This window comes from Maniola jurtina, chromosome W (assembly GCF_905333055.1).
Source record: "Maniola jurtina chromosome W, ilManJurt1.1, whole genome shotgun sequence".
Lineage (NCBI taxonomy): Eukaryota > Metazoa > Arthropoda > Insecta > Lepidoptera > Nymphalidae > Maniola > Maniola jurtina.
The window spans coordinates 5,300,055-5,315,000 of NC_060057.1; the positions used below are offsets into that span (position 1 = coordinate 5,300,055).

General features: G+C 35.5%; 1 protein-coding gene across 1 annotated transcript; it reads right to left on the reverse strand.

Moving 5' to 3' along the window:
- Nucleotides 1–1,487: 1,487 nt before the first annotated feature.
- Nucleotides 1,488–14,875, reverse strand: LOC123879837 (histone-lysine N-methyltransferase PRDM9-like). Its single transcript, XM_045927731.1, has 7 exons — nt 14,805–14,875; nt 11,648–11,731; nt 11,044–11,120; nt 9,201–9,307; nt 8,918–9,063; nt 8,281–8,402; nt 1,488–2,611 (listed from the first exon to the last, which is right to left on the reverse strand). The coding sequence occupies exons 3-7, from the start codon at nt 11,108–11,110 to the stop codon at nt 1,488–1,490; spliced, it is 1,566 nt and encodes a 521-aa protein (XP_045783687.1). The 5' UTR covers nt 11,111–11,120; nt 11,648–11,731; nt 14,805–14,875.
- Between the last annotated feature and the right edge of the window lie 71 nt (nt 14,876–14,946).

The following is a 14,946-nucleotide window of genomic DNA, read 5'->3' on the forward strand; positions in this document are numbered from 1 at the left end:
TTTGAGGTTTTAGATTTCATTCAGTTTAGTTAATTTCAATTTAATTTAGTTCAATGTATTTATTTTTAATTTAGATTGGGTAAAGTCTATTTTAAAGATTACTTTTATTTACCTCATATAATTTTTTTAATTACCTACACTTTATTGTAGATATCCAAATCTATACTATCTATATATAGCTATACTAATAAATAAAACTGAAGTGTCTGTCTGTAATTTCGAAATACCTACTTCATATATTAAGCTTATATGGTTTTTTGGACAGTACCAAAGCTGAATCACACTTTAAAATTTTTGTCTGTCTGAACGGGCTAATCTTCGGAACGGCTGAACCGATTTTGACGGGACTTTCACAGACAAGTAGGGGATTGATCAGGGAGTAGCATAGGCTACTTTTTTAACCAAATTTCACAAAAGGAGTTATGTTTTTCTACCTATGTATACCGAAATCTCCGAGATTTCTGAACCGATTTGCGTAATTTTTTTACGGGCTATTACGGAGAGGCTACTTTTGTTCTGGGGAATTATAAGTTCCCACGGGATTTCTACAAACCTAAATCCACGCGGGCTAAGCTGCGGGCATCTGTTAGTCTACAATAAAGTGAAGGTAATTAAAAAAGGTCTGCAAACATAAAGAACAACGACAGCAGTATGAGAATTGTGAGGTGACACTGAAGGCGTGTTCATTTGTAATACAGGGAGCTGCATGAAGAGCTCACCCTGCATTACAAGTTACAACTTGGAGCTTCCGTTAACTCGATGCCGCTGCGGGTTTTGTGTGGCCAGGCCTTCATGTAATTACAATTATAGAAAACATACATAAAAACGTCATAAAATATGTATTTATATATATTATAGTATTAACCTATTAGAGTGTATGTTTATGTATTTAATTGCAAGTTGCATTGCGACTCCCCTTCTTACAATTCTATAAGTTCTTAAGGATAAGTGATAAGTTGAGTTATGAGGTCGCCCTTTGTTTTTAACTCTATCCTGTATTTAATTCTTTGTCATAGTAATAAGCTATGAATATGTTTAAATAAAAAATAAAAAAAAATAAAAAAAAAATTGCCTCCTCCGCAGGTTTAAGAAAATAAAACAATAACTTAAAATTTAAAAACCACCGACACAAAAACGTCTAATAATTTCTTCATACGGCGAAACAGATTTTCTTGGATTATAGCTAAGAACTTACTCGATCAAGCCACCTTTCAAACAAAAAAACTAAATCAAAATCGGTTCATTCGTTTAGGCGCTACGATGCCACAGACAGATACACAGATACACACGTCAAACTTATAACACCCCTCTTTTTGGGTCGGGGGTTAAAAAATAGAAATCAAAAGCACGAAATAAAAGTCGCCATTTAAAAAAATATTCTTATCAGTTAGTTCCTATGTGTGTATTAAAGCTTTAAGAATATCTATATCTGTTTAAAATATTCATATATATATTTATAAAATATTAATATACATATTTATATCTGTTTAAATGTTTTGAATGTCGCCAGAGTGTTGGGATCTCATGTGTCTTTTTAAGTTACTGCAAAATGCAGATCTGTAATTACAAACGTTGCAGGAAAATGGTGTTTCACCCGTGTGAGTTCTCATGTGTGTTTTTAAGGTACCGCTCCGTGTAAATTTGGAATCACAAACCTTGCACGAAAATGGGTTTTCCCCCGTGTGAGTTCTCATGTGATCTTTTAAGGTACCGCTCCGTGTAAATTTGGAATCACAAACCTTGCATGAAAACGGCTTTTCCCCCGTGTGAGTTCTCATGTGATATTTTAAGCTACCGCTCTGTGTAAATTTGGAATCACAAACCTTGCACGAAAATGGGTTTTCCCCCGTGTGAGTTCTCATGTGATCTTTTAAGGTACCGCTCCGTGTAAATTTGGAATCACAAACCTTGCATGAAAACGGCTTTTCCCCCGTGTGAGTTCTCATGTGATATTTTAAGCTACCGCTCTGTGTAAATTTGGAATCACAAACCTTGCACGAAAAAGGTTTATCATCCGTGTGGCATCTCAAGTGTCTAATCAAGTCAGATTTCCCCTTAGTCATATATCCACAATAGCTACACTTCAATACATTTTTGTCCTGTGTGTGTAAAATCAAGTGAAGCTCCAAAAACTTTTGTGAGTGTGTTTTATAATTGCATATATCACAAAGTAGATCGTTTTGAAGGAAATTGTCGGTTACTTTTATATTTATCTGTTTTGTATCGGTTTGTGGATTATTATTCGCATCTATGTTTTCGGTGTTCGTTGTAGTTGGTTGTGTGTGTTTAGCTTTCTTTGGCACTGGTTCGTGAACAGCATTCTGTTTGTCACTAGAAGTATTTTTAAAGGCTTCGATGTTTTCGTTATTTGGAATATTTGGTTCATTTGAAGTTTCTTTAGTCTTTTTTATCGGCGGTACGTACTTTTTGTTGGAAGATTTTCTAGGTTTCTTTACTTTTGGTTCATCTGATTTATTTTCGCATTTTTGTTGGTTTTCTTTATTGTTACTGTTTACTCGTTTGGTTTGATTTAATTTAAGTTCAACTTCCTTGGAAGACACGGTATGTGGTGTCTCTTTTAGGGCCTTCGCAGTTTTCTTGGGAGGAGCTCCTGTAACGAAAAATCAATTTAATGATACAATTCATATTTTAAGAAATAAGTAGTCTTATCTACTAAAATACTATACAGTACAGTAGAATCTTTTTTAAAAAATAGTGTGAGCCTCGATAGCAGTTTTTATTTAGAAAATATCTATAGTACAACAAATCTGTGCAGGCTGTAACCATAACGCTAGCAAAAATTTATCTAAGAATCTGAAAATCTGGGGAAACTGTCAAAAAAATTAAAAAAAAAGAATATTAACTAGTCATTTTAATCATAACTAACATTCGCCTTTGCCCTCCAACTAAGCGTTAAGCTTGTGCTAGGAGTGGGTACGACAATAATGCAACGGATGGGGTTTGAACCTCCGCGACCTTTCGGTTTTCAGTCTGCTCTTATAACCGTTGAGCCACGGTAATATTATCTATACAGTATTCTAACTCGGTCGTATCTTTGAAATAAATACCTACAGCTGCGCGGTACGTAAACATGTTTCCATCTAGTTTTGTGATTGTAAATATACTTTTTTTATATAAACAAATAAAATACTTTGTGAATTGCATAGGAAATGTTCAATAAAAATGCGTGTTGTTTTTTGATTGGTAGATTTAATTAAAAAACCATGTTTATGATTGAATAACAAATCGGTCTTATAATTTGAGACCGAAATATATTTGCGCCTCAACTGAGACGTAGGAAATTAAACGAACGTTATTATTATTATTAAAGCTTTATTTTCCACACACTAATTAGCACCTATTACATTTTTTATTTTTACAATATTTTAACAATCTTGGCGTGCGGCCCCCTGCGGGTAAAAGCCTCCCCCATCATTTTCCAGGCCTCTCTGTCGATTGCGGTTTCCATCCATTTTCTTCCTGCGACACCTATAATTTCGTCTTCCCACTTTTTCCTCTGCCTTCCTACACTCCTTTTGCCTGTAGGGCCCTGCCATTTTGTTGTTAAATAAGTCCACCTTTTGTCCTTATACCTTGATATATGTCCTGCCCATTTCCACTTTTGTTCCAGGGCATACTGAAGAGCATCTATTATCTGAGTTTTCTTGCGGATGTCTATGTTTCTAGTTTTTTGTATTCTTCTCAGCTTCAATATGCTTCTTTCCATGGCGTGTTGACAGGACAGGATTTTATTTTTGACTTTTTCGGTGAATACCCATGTTTGGCTTGCATAAGTTAGGCTTGGGAGGATGCAGGAATCCATTATCATCTTTTTCATTTTTAGGTTATAATTTCCTTTTAGAATTTCTTTTTGTGCCCAGTATTTCTTCCATGTTATGTTTATTCTTCTGTCCACTTCTTTTTCGTTAGTGTTCGCTTCAAAGGAGACCAGTTTACCCAAGTACACATAGCTGTCCACATACTCTACTGACTTTTGTTCTATTTTGATTGTTTTCTTGTGACTGTTTGTCATGATTTTAGTTTTGGTAGTATTCATGTGCAGACCAACTTTTTGACTTTCTGAATCTAAACTCTGTAGCATTTTCTCCAGATCGTTGGCGGTCTCGCCAAAAATAGCTATGTCGTCCGCAAACCTCAAATGTGTTAGCCTTTTGTGTAGCACCCATATTCCCTTATTTTTCCAATCAAGGTTTTTGAAGATGTCCTCCAGAACAGCTATGAATAGCTTGGGAGAAAGCGGGTCTCCTTGTCTAACGCCTCTTTCAATCGTGAACTCTTCTCCTTGCCTTTCTAGTTTCACTCTACTTACACTCATGGAGTAAATTTTCTTTATAATGTTTATATATTTTCCACTTATGTTATTACTTCTTAAAGCATTCCAGATAGATGAGTGTGTAATACTGTCAAATGCTTTGGAGTAGTCCACAAATGCAATATAAAGTGGTTTGTTAAACTCTTTAAATTTTTCAATTATCTGTTCTATAGTATGTATGTGGTCTATTGTAGAATATTGTGGTCGAAAACCTGCCTGTTCTAATGATTGGTTTTTATCTATTTCTGGTGCTATTCTACTCAGAAGGATTGATGAAAAGAGTTTGTAAATTGTAGATAGTAGACTGATGGGCCTATAGTTGCCTATGTCTAGTGGATTCCCTTTCTTGTACAGTAATGTTATATTTGATTTGCACCATTGTGTTGGTACGTGTTCTTTTTCCAGTACTAAGTTAAAAAGTTTTGCTAGATATCCAACTAGAATAGGCGCTCCTATTTTTACGGCTTCATTTGCGAGTTTGTCTGGTCCTGGGCTCTTTTCAGATTTTAATTTCTTTATATGTCCTAATATCTCTCTTTCGTTTATTGGGTCCACAATTGTTTCAATAGTCTCTTTGCTCTTAGAATTAATTTTTCCGTCTGTTTCTTGCGGTAGTTTTTTGTAAAGGTTTGAGTAGAAGGCAGTTGCACATTTTATTATGTCTTCCCTAGTTCTAGTTTCTCCTTTTCCGTCATTTAAGCACTGTATCCAGTTTTTATGAATTACCAATTCTTTATAGGCTCTTTTCGAACTTCGGTATGTTAGTATGTTTCTTTCTATGACTGTTCTTCTATAATTATCATAATCTTTTCGGATTGCTCTATTAGTTTTTTTGAATAACTCCTTTAATTCTTCCCTCATTTCTTTGGATTTACTTTTTGTGTTCAACAGTTTAGTTCGCTTAGAAATTAAATTCAATGTTTGCTCACTAATAATTTTGTGCTTTTTGTTGGTTATTCCTAATTTTTCATCTAGTTTCAAGCTTTTTTTAATTGTTTCTTCTAGTTTGTCACTGAGAATTTGTACATTTTCAATATTTTCCATAGATTTGTAAAGTGTTGTTGAGTTCTCTATCAAATTTTGTTTGTAGTTCTTTTTATCGCTAGTGGACTTCAACGTGTTGGTTACACCTTTGAATGTTCTTCGACTGACTTTTGGTAATTTAATTTTCAATGAGCACCGTATCATCCTGTGGTCCGATGGGAAATTAATTCTGTTAAGTACCTCTAGATTTATCACTGATTTTGGATTTTGGCTCAGTTTAAAGTCAATTTCGTTCTTTGTTTTTTGGTCTGGTGAAACCCATGTCCACTTTCGAGAGTCTTTTATCTTGAAATATGTATTCATCACTGACAGTTTGTGCTCGTGTGCATATTGTATTAGACGTTCGCCTCTAGAGTTCCGCTTCCCGTATCCATATTTGCCCATTATTATATTTTCGTGAGGCTTTGGAAGTCCTATTTTCGCATTAAAGTCTCCAATAATTAGTAATTTTTTGTCTGCTAGCTCTTGTGCTTTTGTTAAGTCATTATAAAATTTTGTGATTTCTTCTTCGCTTGAGCTCTCAGTTGGAGAATAAACTTGAATTAGGGAAACCCGTACCTCCTCGAAGTTTAGCTTCAGTAGGGCAACTCTTTCTGATATACCAGTGAAGCTCACAATGTTGGCTTTAAGTGTTCTCTTTATAAGGAAACCAACGCCATGAAGTCCAATAGTCTCGCCTATGTAGCAGAAGATATAATCTTTGTGTTCCTCTATTGTGCATCCCATCCTTCTAACTTCTGCGAGCCCTATAATGTCCCAATTTATTTTTTCTATAGCATTGTTCAATTCTAAAATTCTTTCCGCTGTCGATAGTGATCTTACATTGTATGTACAAATTTTTAGGTTTTGTTCTCTTTTAGTTTTATTGGATGGAGGGTAGTGGTCTTCTTCCCCCACGGTGACCAACCGGCTTGGGGTGCAGTTTATTATGGTTTTATTTGACAGTGTTGTGAGATCTTTCTTTTTCAGGTTCCGCTTGTCCGGGGTAGTATTTAGTTTTTTGCCAACTCAGTCATCGATGATGATCTTCCTCGTGTTACATAATTCATAATGTTTGGCTTTAAGGTTCCCTTCATTTTATTGACAGGAGATTCGTTGGGTGTGTTTAGGTTGTGGTCAGTTAACTGCTTTTTGGTATGGTTTGTAACTGCTGGCGATTCTGTTTTTTCCCGCTTCCGTTTCTCACGATTACTATCTTTTGATTTTTTCACTACTAGCTTATCATATTTTATATATGCTAAATTCCCTTTATTCTTTTCTTCCTCTAATTTTGGTTGAAGTTTCTTACGTGCCTCGAGTACCTCTTTGGGATAGTCTTCCTTAACATAAATGCCTTGTGGAAGGCTGGATTTATTTCTTTGCACAAGATGTTTTTTCCACGTTGATATAAAGGTCACCACTACCGGTCGGTTTTTATTTGAGTGCGGGCCAATTCTGTATACATTAGCTATTTCTTGAATTTCAATGGGTATACCCATATCAAAAATAGTTTCTTTTAAGTGATCAACTAATTCGCCTTCGGTTTTCCCTTTCTCTTCTACACCAAAAAACACTAAATTATTTTTTCTCTTATTTCTCTCCATATAATCAATTTTGTGTTCCAATTCTGTAACTCTGGTTTTCAAAGCATTATTTTCCTCTAGCAGTGATTTCATTTTCTCGTCTAGCGCCTGCATTACGTTTTTTGTGACTTCGGTGGATATAATCGTAGTTTGTTGATTAAGTTTTTCTTCCAATTTTGAGAGCAGTAGTTCCATACTTTTATCCATATTTTTTTATTTCAACTTCTTAGACAAGTGGGTGAGTCAATAATTGTTTACTAGCAACTGCACTCTATAAATATTTGATATTCTAAAGTTACCCGTCAGTACTGGTGACTATTATTACAAGGTTGGTACCATTGACGGAAGTTTAGTCCATAGTCTATGATGCCAGATGAACTGTCATATAATTTGTCAAATTATGTCACTGGTTTTCTCTGTGTAATTTATAGGTTAGGTTTTTAATAATTATGTCGGTTGTTTTCACTTTAACACTACTTTTGCACCGCGATTTCTTCTTGATCACAAACTTTGCTGAGACGAACGTTACGAATTATTAAATTTTAAATTTTAAAAAATCCACATCCGTATAAAGCTTTTAATCAAAAATTGTTTTGGGGAATATGGGCAAGATAGAGAAAAAGGAATATCTTTTACTTGGTTATATACACCTGCAGCTACTTTACAATTTATATATTTGGTTTTAAATGAAGTTCGGAACATTTTCTCCATTTTTTGTATATATTCCACAAAATCATCGCTGGGTACAATTAAAAAAGTTTGCGAATTAATCTTATTGTAGTCCCGGTACTTTAAATACCGACATTCTGAGCTGAAATTGTGGCTTCTTTGATCGGGTTTCACATACAACGAAAAAATCGCGCGGTTATTGTTAGAAAAACAAAACACCGCCCGTTCGTCACTGCGGCACAGTCGCGACTGTCTGCATGTCGAGCGCCTGCCGACATCGAGGTGCGTAGGTATAGCTCACGTTTCGTCCGTTTGTATGAAGTTGAATACTGTACATACCATTACCGTGGTTGAGCTATTGAGGCTACAATGACGTCAAGATAAAGTTTATCGGGCGGTTGTGAAACAGGCCCTAAGTGTGTATCTAAATATTCAAAAGGGAAGGCTGACTGACTGGCTGACTGACTGGTATCTGTCAATGCACAGCTCAAACTACTTGAGCGATCGGGCTGGGCATGCAGGTAGCTATTATGACGTACACATCCGCTAAGGATTTTTGGATTTTCCAACCCTAGGGGGTAAAATTAGGAGTTTAAAAGTGTAGTCTACGCGGACGAAGTCGCGGGCATAAGCTAGTAATTTATGATATGATTGAAGAAAATGTTGATGTACCGAATTTCTGCGCGTACTCCTTGGGGCGGTTGTAGGCGCGTAAGTCGACGCGCAGCATGTTCGCGAACTGCGCGCCGTAGAACACCAGCAGCTCCGTGAAACGGGGAATTGCTTTGATCGTCCTGAAATGGGTATTTTTCTTTAAAATTAGTGAGAAATACACTAAATGAGTGTAAATTACATAACATGATTATTTGAAAAGTAGGCATAAAATTCTAATTTTAGTACCAAGAGTACACTACCTATTCAATTTAAAAAAAAAAAAAGTTTGTATGGAGGATATACAAAACCTGTAATACAGCTCGCCCCTGTACTGGTAAGCGACCAGGTTCTGCTCGCACCAATGTCGCGAGTGCGCAGTTCACATAGCGCATCCAGTTGGTCTGTTTGTGTGTATGGAGGACTAGGTGACGCCCGCGACTTCGTCCGCGTGGATTTAGGTTTTTCGAAATCACGGGAGTACTCTTTGGTTTTCCGGGATAAAAAGTAGCCTATGTGCTAATCCAGGATATTATCTATCTCCATTCCGAATTTCAGCCAAATCCGTCCAGTGGTTTTTGCGTGAAGGAGTAACAAACATACACACACACACACATACAAACTTTCGCCTTTATAATATTAGTGTGATGTACAAAACCTGTAATACAGCTCGCCCCTGTACTGGTAAGCGAGCAGGTTCTGCTCGCACCAATGTCGCGAGCAGTTCACATAGCGCATCCAGTTGGAATTGTTCTCGTCTTCGGCGTCTATTACGTGCGAGCGTTTGCCGTTACGATCGTATATCTATACAAACAATATTGCGTGACACTCGGGATATTTTTATTCCAGGAAAATATATTTATTTTACAGATAAGTAGATTTGAAAATACGTATATTCTGTTCAGTTATTTGCGGGATACATAGTATGGAGTGTGGGTTACCTGCCAGCAATACAAGGAGGTGGCCGCCTTGGCCCGCACGCCGCGGCAGGGGCCGAAGCGCACCCCACTGGGCAACGCCAGCGAACTCAACACTCCCACACCAGCTCCTACAGGACGGTACGGAGTTGCGTTCAAACTTTTCAAATAAGTATATGCTAAGTTTGTAAAAGCCTAAACTACTTACGGTAAGACATAAGATTAACAAGTCCGAAATGTTGTGTGATATTCGTTAATTTCGGTCTTTTATTAGAATTCACTCGGTAAAACTTAAGTTTTAACTTAGAGATATACAGAAGTCTTTAAAATCAAATCAGATTGAAATCTGAGTACTCTGACGCAGTCTTGTCTGTCCAACAAGCAGAAGCTCCTTAAAGAAAGAGAAAATCGAAGGTAGGTAGGTGAAGCTGAATGAAGGGATGACGGATCACTTCAGGAGTAGAACATTAAAAGAAACTAAACGTTAATTCCTTTGGTTAACTAGGTATTAAACCTAAGATTTACCTAGCACTGGCGCAAGTCCGAAGTATAATTATTATCACAGTTTTGACTTTTACCAATTAACACTTGGTAAATCTTAGATATAACTTACTTAGTTTTTACAATAACATAATTATTAAGTAAAAAATAGGTGTTCGAGAGAATCTTATTGTGAACTAAACATTTTGAAGCAACTAACAATATGTATAAAGCTACATAAATTTTTTTTTTACCTGAACTTCTCAGTGCAAATATGTAGTTTATAATACTTTTATTTGCGAACTTATATACCCTATCTACATGCTTTATAAGAATGATTTGATAGATTTATTATACATAATTATTATACTAACTAGGCGATCGATGAGAATTTTTTATTTGATGCGATTTTTGACAAAACTAATGATCTAGAATGAATAGGTCTTACATGAAAAGGGTAGGAAATGAATAAATAAGTGTGTGAGTAAATAGAGTTGGTTGGTGGGGAGTGGAACCTGGGATGCCGGAGCGCGCGAGGTGCAGGAAGGCGTGCGGGATGGTGAGCGCGGCGCGCGGCACGCCGGCCGGGCAGCGCGCCGGCGCCGGCACCTGCCGTGCGACACGCTTAGTCTGAGATTTACGAGTATAGAGCCAGCCCACTTTGACTTAGCTTACACTTAAGACACTGTTAAAACGAGACAGCGTTATATCACTGGCATAAATCTGTCTTGTTTTAACTGAAACTTAAGTCTAAGCAAAGTCAAAGTGCGCTCTATAGATTTCAACCTGAGTCTGAAGTTTATGGAGCGCACTTTGTTTTAGTTTAGACTTAGGACACTGTTAAAACGAGACAGCGTTATATCACTGGCATAAATCTGTCTCGTTTTAACTGAAACTTAAGCCTGAGCAAAGTCAAAGTACGGTCTATAAGATCTCAGCCCTAGCGCTGGGTACAGAGTTCACTACAGGCGCGCCACTAAAGGTGAAACGGTACTCGCTTACCTCGACTGTTTACCTGTTACTATCATTCTTTATAGCCAGGTAGGTATAGCTTACTTTTTAACACACTTTAAAAAAGAAGATTTTCAATATTTATTGGTGATAAATAACTCAAAAAGTGTTTATAGAAGTACTGGTTCTTCTCGGTAGGAACGGCATTCCGAACCAGTGATAAATTATTTTGACGATTCAAAAGCACTTAAGTAAAAGTTTATTTAAATAAAAATATATACTATTCTATTCTATAAGTCGGAGGATGTTGGTTGTATTTGAAGGATTAAGTGAGTGGCGCTAGTGTAATATGGCTGGCACCTTGTCGAGACCCGTACTCAGTAGTGGGCCAGCGATAAGTCGGAGAATGTTGGTTGTGTTTGAAGGATTGGCCTACCTTGTCGTCGGGCACTACAAGCAGCGGGCCGTGTATGGAGCAGTACTCGTACACGTAGTCGCGGCATTCCGTGCACACTGCAACACCACACTAGTGTTCACACTTGGCTACCATTATGGTTTACTCTAGTTTTTTTTAACTCTACGCTAGCGCTTCGCTGACCTGCTAGCAAGTGATGATGCAGCCTTTAAGATGGAACACGTTTGCCTAGAAGATACCTAAACTCTTGACTTGAAGGTACCTACCCATATTAAAAGTGGAGAGGAAAACATGATGCCGGTAGGGCGTTCCCAAGCATAGCTCTCTCGATCAAAAAGATTTAACAGTTTTTAGTATTTTGGTAAATGAATATTTATAACATAAAATATCGTAGAAACGCAAACATGTAAATTGTAGTAATTGGGCAAGGGGTCGGTATTTAGCTGCAATTACCTTATTTAAATTGTCTCTGGTTCATATTAATCTACCTTTTCAGAAACAATTATAGTACTTAAATAAAAGAAAATTATTTAATCGCATTATGTTTAGCGCAGATGGCTGATCTCTGTGGAGATTGACCGCCGTGGCTGACATTCGTTGTAGAGGAGTTGTTATAGGTACTCACACACATACTCGTCCGCGGCCGGCGGCTCTAGCTCGGCGTAACTGACGCGCGTCTGTTGGCGCAGGTTTCGAGACATGCTCGCTGCTGTACAGTAAAAAAAATTCGAACAACAATGATCATAGTGCTTTAATTAAGGAAAATATCATGAGGAAACCTGCGTGCCAGAAAGCTCTCTAAAGCTCTCAAAAGAAAAGCAAGCAAAAGAAAGCTCTCTCTCTTTTTGGTGTTTGAAATCTGCTCTTGGCCAACGTGGTAGGTTATGGCCTAAATTATTCTCATTCTGAGAGAACTGTGCGCAGAACGTAGTGATTACATACTCTTTGGTGCGCAGTAGTAGACCGACGATGGGTCAATACTTGTTCATGATGAACAGATGAAGATATTATACCTACCTATATAATAGGTACGCAACAGAGGTACGCGGAGAGGGCGCAACAGTGCACTGATTAACATCAGCTCCGTACCAAAAAGTGTTTTAAAATAAAAATATAGATTATTATTGCAATAAAAAGAGATAATTTGTTGCATTAGTGGCTAAACTATAACTAGTGATAATAATCTAGTAAAATTACAGCAGTTTTGCGATAAAAAACATAAAGAAATTCTCAACGGACAATGGAGTTCCAGGACCTACAAAAATCATCATAAGTTACAAATTGTTTTGAATTTTGAGCTAATATTCTTAAATGAATAATCTCGCAGGTTTGTGTACGTAAATTTTGGACGTGAACAGAAAAATAAAAGTGAAATATAACTATTATAACCTAAAAACTTAAACTGTCGAATAAATAATTCTTGGATAAGATTACCTCTGACGCCATCTACCCACAAATGCAGCAGGCAGTTCCAATGTATGACGTTCGAGGATTTTGATACGAAGCTATTGAAATTATCCAGGTACTTACCTACTTACCGAAATACCGATTTATGATTGCCTAGTTTTATACCTCTGCAGTTCTCGTAGTTTACAACGTTTTTTATTAAAAATGGAAGAAATTAAACAAATACTACGTGAAATACAAGTTCAAATGAACACACAAAAACAAGAATTACATAATATACAACAAAACATAAATGGCATAAATGATAACATCAATGAGAAATTTCAAAACATGGAACTTAAAACTAAAATGCTGGAAGAAAAATTAGAAAAACAGCAACAATCCATTAACTATTTCGAAAAATTCATAAGGAGAAAAAATTTAATATTTTTTGGAGTAGAAGAAAAAGAAAATGGCTACCATGATTTAGAAAAATATGTACTAAATATAATAAACAACAACATGAAAATGAACTACAGCAATGATAGTCTGGAGTATGTGGGAAGACTTGGTAAAAAGACAGGCACTTTTAGACCTGTAATTGTAACCTTAAAAACAGTAGGAATGAAAATCAACTTGTTAAAAAAGAAGAAAATGCTTGACAGTTCAAACTACTATATTATGGAAGATTTTCCAAAAGAGATTCTTAATAAGAGAAAACAACTTAGAGAAAAACTTACTGAAGAAAGAAAAAATGGAAAAAACGCAAAATTAATTTATGATAAAATTATAATATTAGACCAAATTAAAACTGGAATGGAAACAAAAATCACCAACAATAAGATGAATTTTCCCTTGTTTTCCCAAGAGGTAGTAAGCAACCATAATTTCAAAAACAACAATAAAAATAGGAAAACACACAAAAATAAGACCAAGAATTAAATATTCTTGATATTATACAGATGCACTAACCTAGAATAATAAAACTTGCTAGAAAACCATTGTATAGACCCTCTCCACCTCTCAATCCGGCTGGTCCCCGTGAGAGGTTAGACCACTACCCTTCAGTGCAAATAACAAGTTCATAGGTCACTTGACTACCGTCTGTTAAATGAACACAGCAAACATCTGAAGGAGGCCTCACACCTTAAGGGTGTACTGAACAGCTAGACAGTCAACTAGGTATCTACTGGAAATTAATTAGCATTTAAGTAATTTGTTCACTGATTAGAGATTATAGTAGGAATTTCCAATTAAAAAATAATTTTATATAATATTATACTTGCAGTATGTTACTAAAAAGCTTACAATATTATACATTAGGATAAAAATAATACAACTACTTAACATACAGTTTTATTGTTAAAAGTACTTTCTTGGATTACATATCAAAAATAATATAAGTAAGTAAACCGAATAATTTGTTTAACAGATTTTTCTAGGTGTAATCAATGTAATAAAAAAATAAAAACAAATTGTTTGTGTTGCTTTCCGTTTAGTAGACAAGTACATAAGAATGAATATTACTTATAACTTAACTTGCAATTTGTATATCTACTCATTGTAAAATATAAAAAGAATATTTCAATCAAAAAGAAAGAAAAATAACTTAGAGTTTTAGCACCTACCTATTATCATATTTTGAGATAAAACTTTGTTTGAAACAGTAAGCTAGGCCAAACTCTGGAATGTTATAAAGGAAAGTAGGTACTTATACTAAAATTAGAAAAACTGAAGATAAAATAAACAAAACAAAAATAAAAATGTATATATAGAAAAATATAATAATAAGTAATTAAGAAAATAAGTGCCTACATTAATGTTAAAATAATAAAATTTATGTTAAAATAATAAAATTAAAAAATGTACTAGTTAGATTACACCTAGGTACTATAGTTGTATGCAAAACTTCTGTAAAACTTCATTCTGTTGTTCAGTAATAAAGGGCTTTATTATTATTATTATTATTATTATTATTATATAATAGGTATATCAAAAATGTCACCCGAGCGAAGCCAGGCAAATTAGCTAGTATAAAATAAAAGCAGTCTACTCGGTAGGTAGGTACTACCAATACATCGTCATCTTTTAGAATTACTGATCATTTATCTATATAAGCTCCAATGGGTAAATAGGTAGGTAGATCAGTGAGAATCCATTATTTTTCACGCAAATACTTAGTACACAACCGTCCCTCATATCGATACGTACTTAATAAATATATATTTACTATCGTGAACCACTCATAAAGAGTTAGAAAACATCTTCGCTAAAATTGTTTTTTAACGACTTGAATTCATCAATTTTTATTGATGCTTTGAACTTTTCTGAACAAATAATTCGGCGTTTTCTACTATATCCACGCATAAAGCGTTAAAAAACTATGGAAATCATACCTTCAACGCCTTTGTTGGTCCCGTTTTATTAGTTTTAACTAAGTAAGTTTAATTTTGTTACTTCACTGTCTGATGAAAAAGTGAACTGTGAAGTGATCACACTTTCCCGCCAAATTAAGTAAAATTTTTGTCTTTTCCCGCC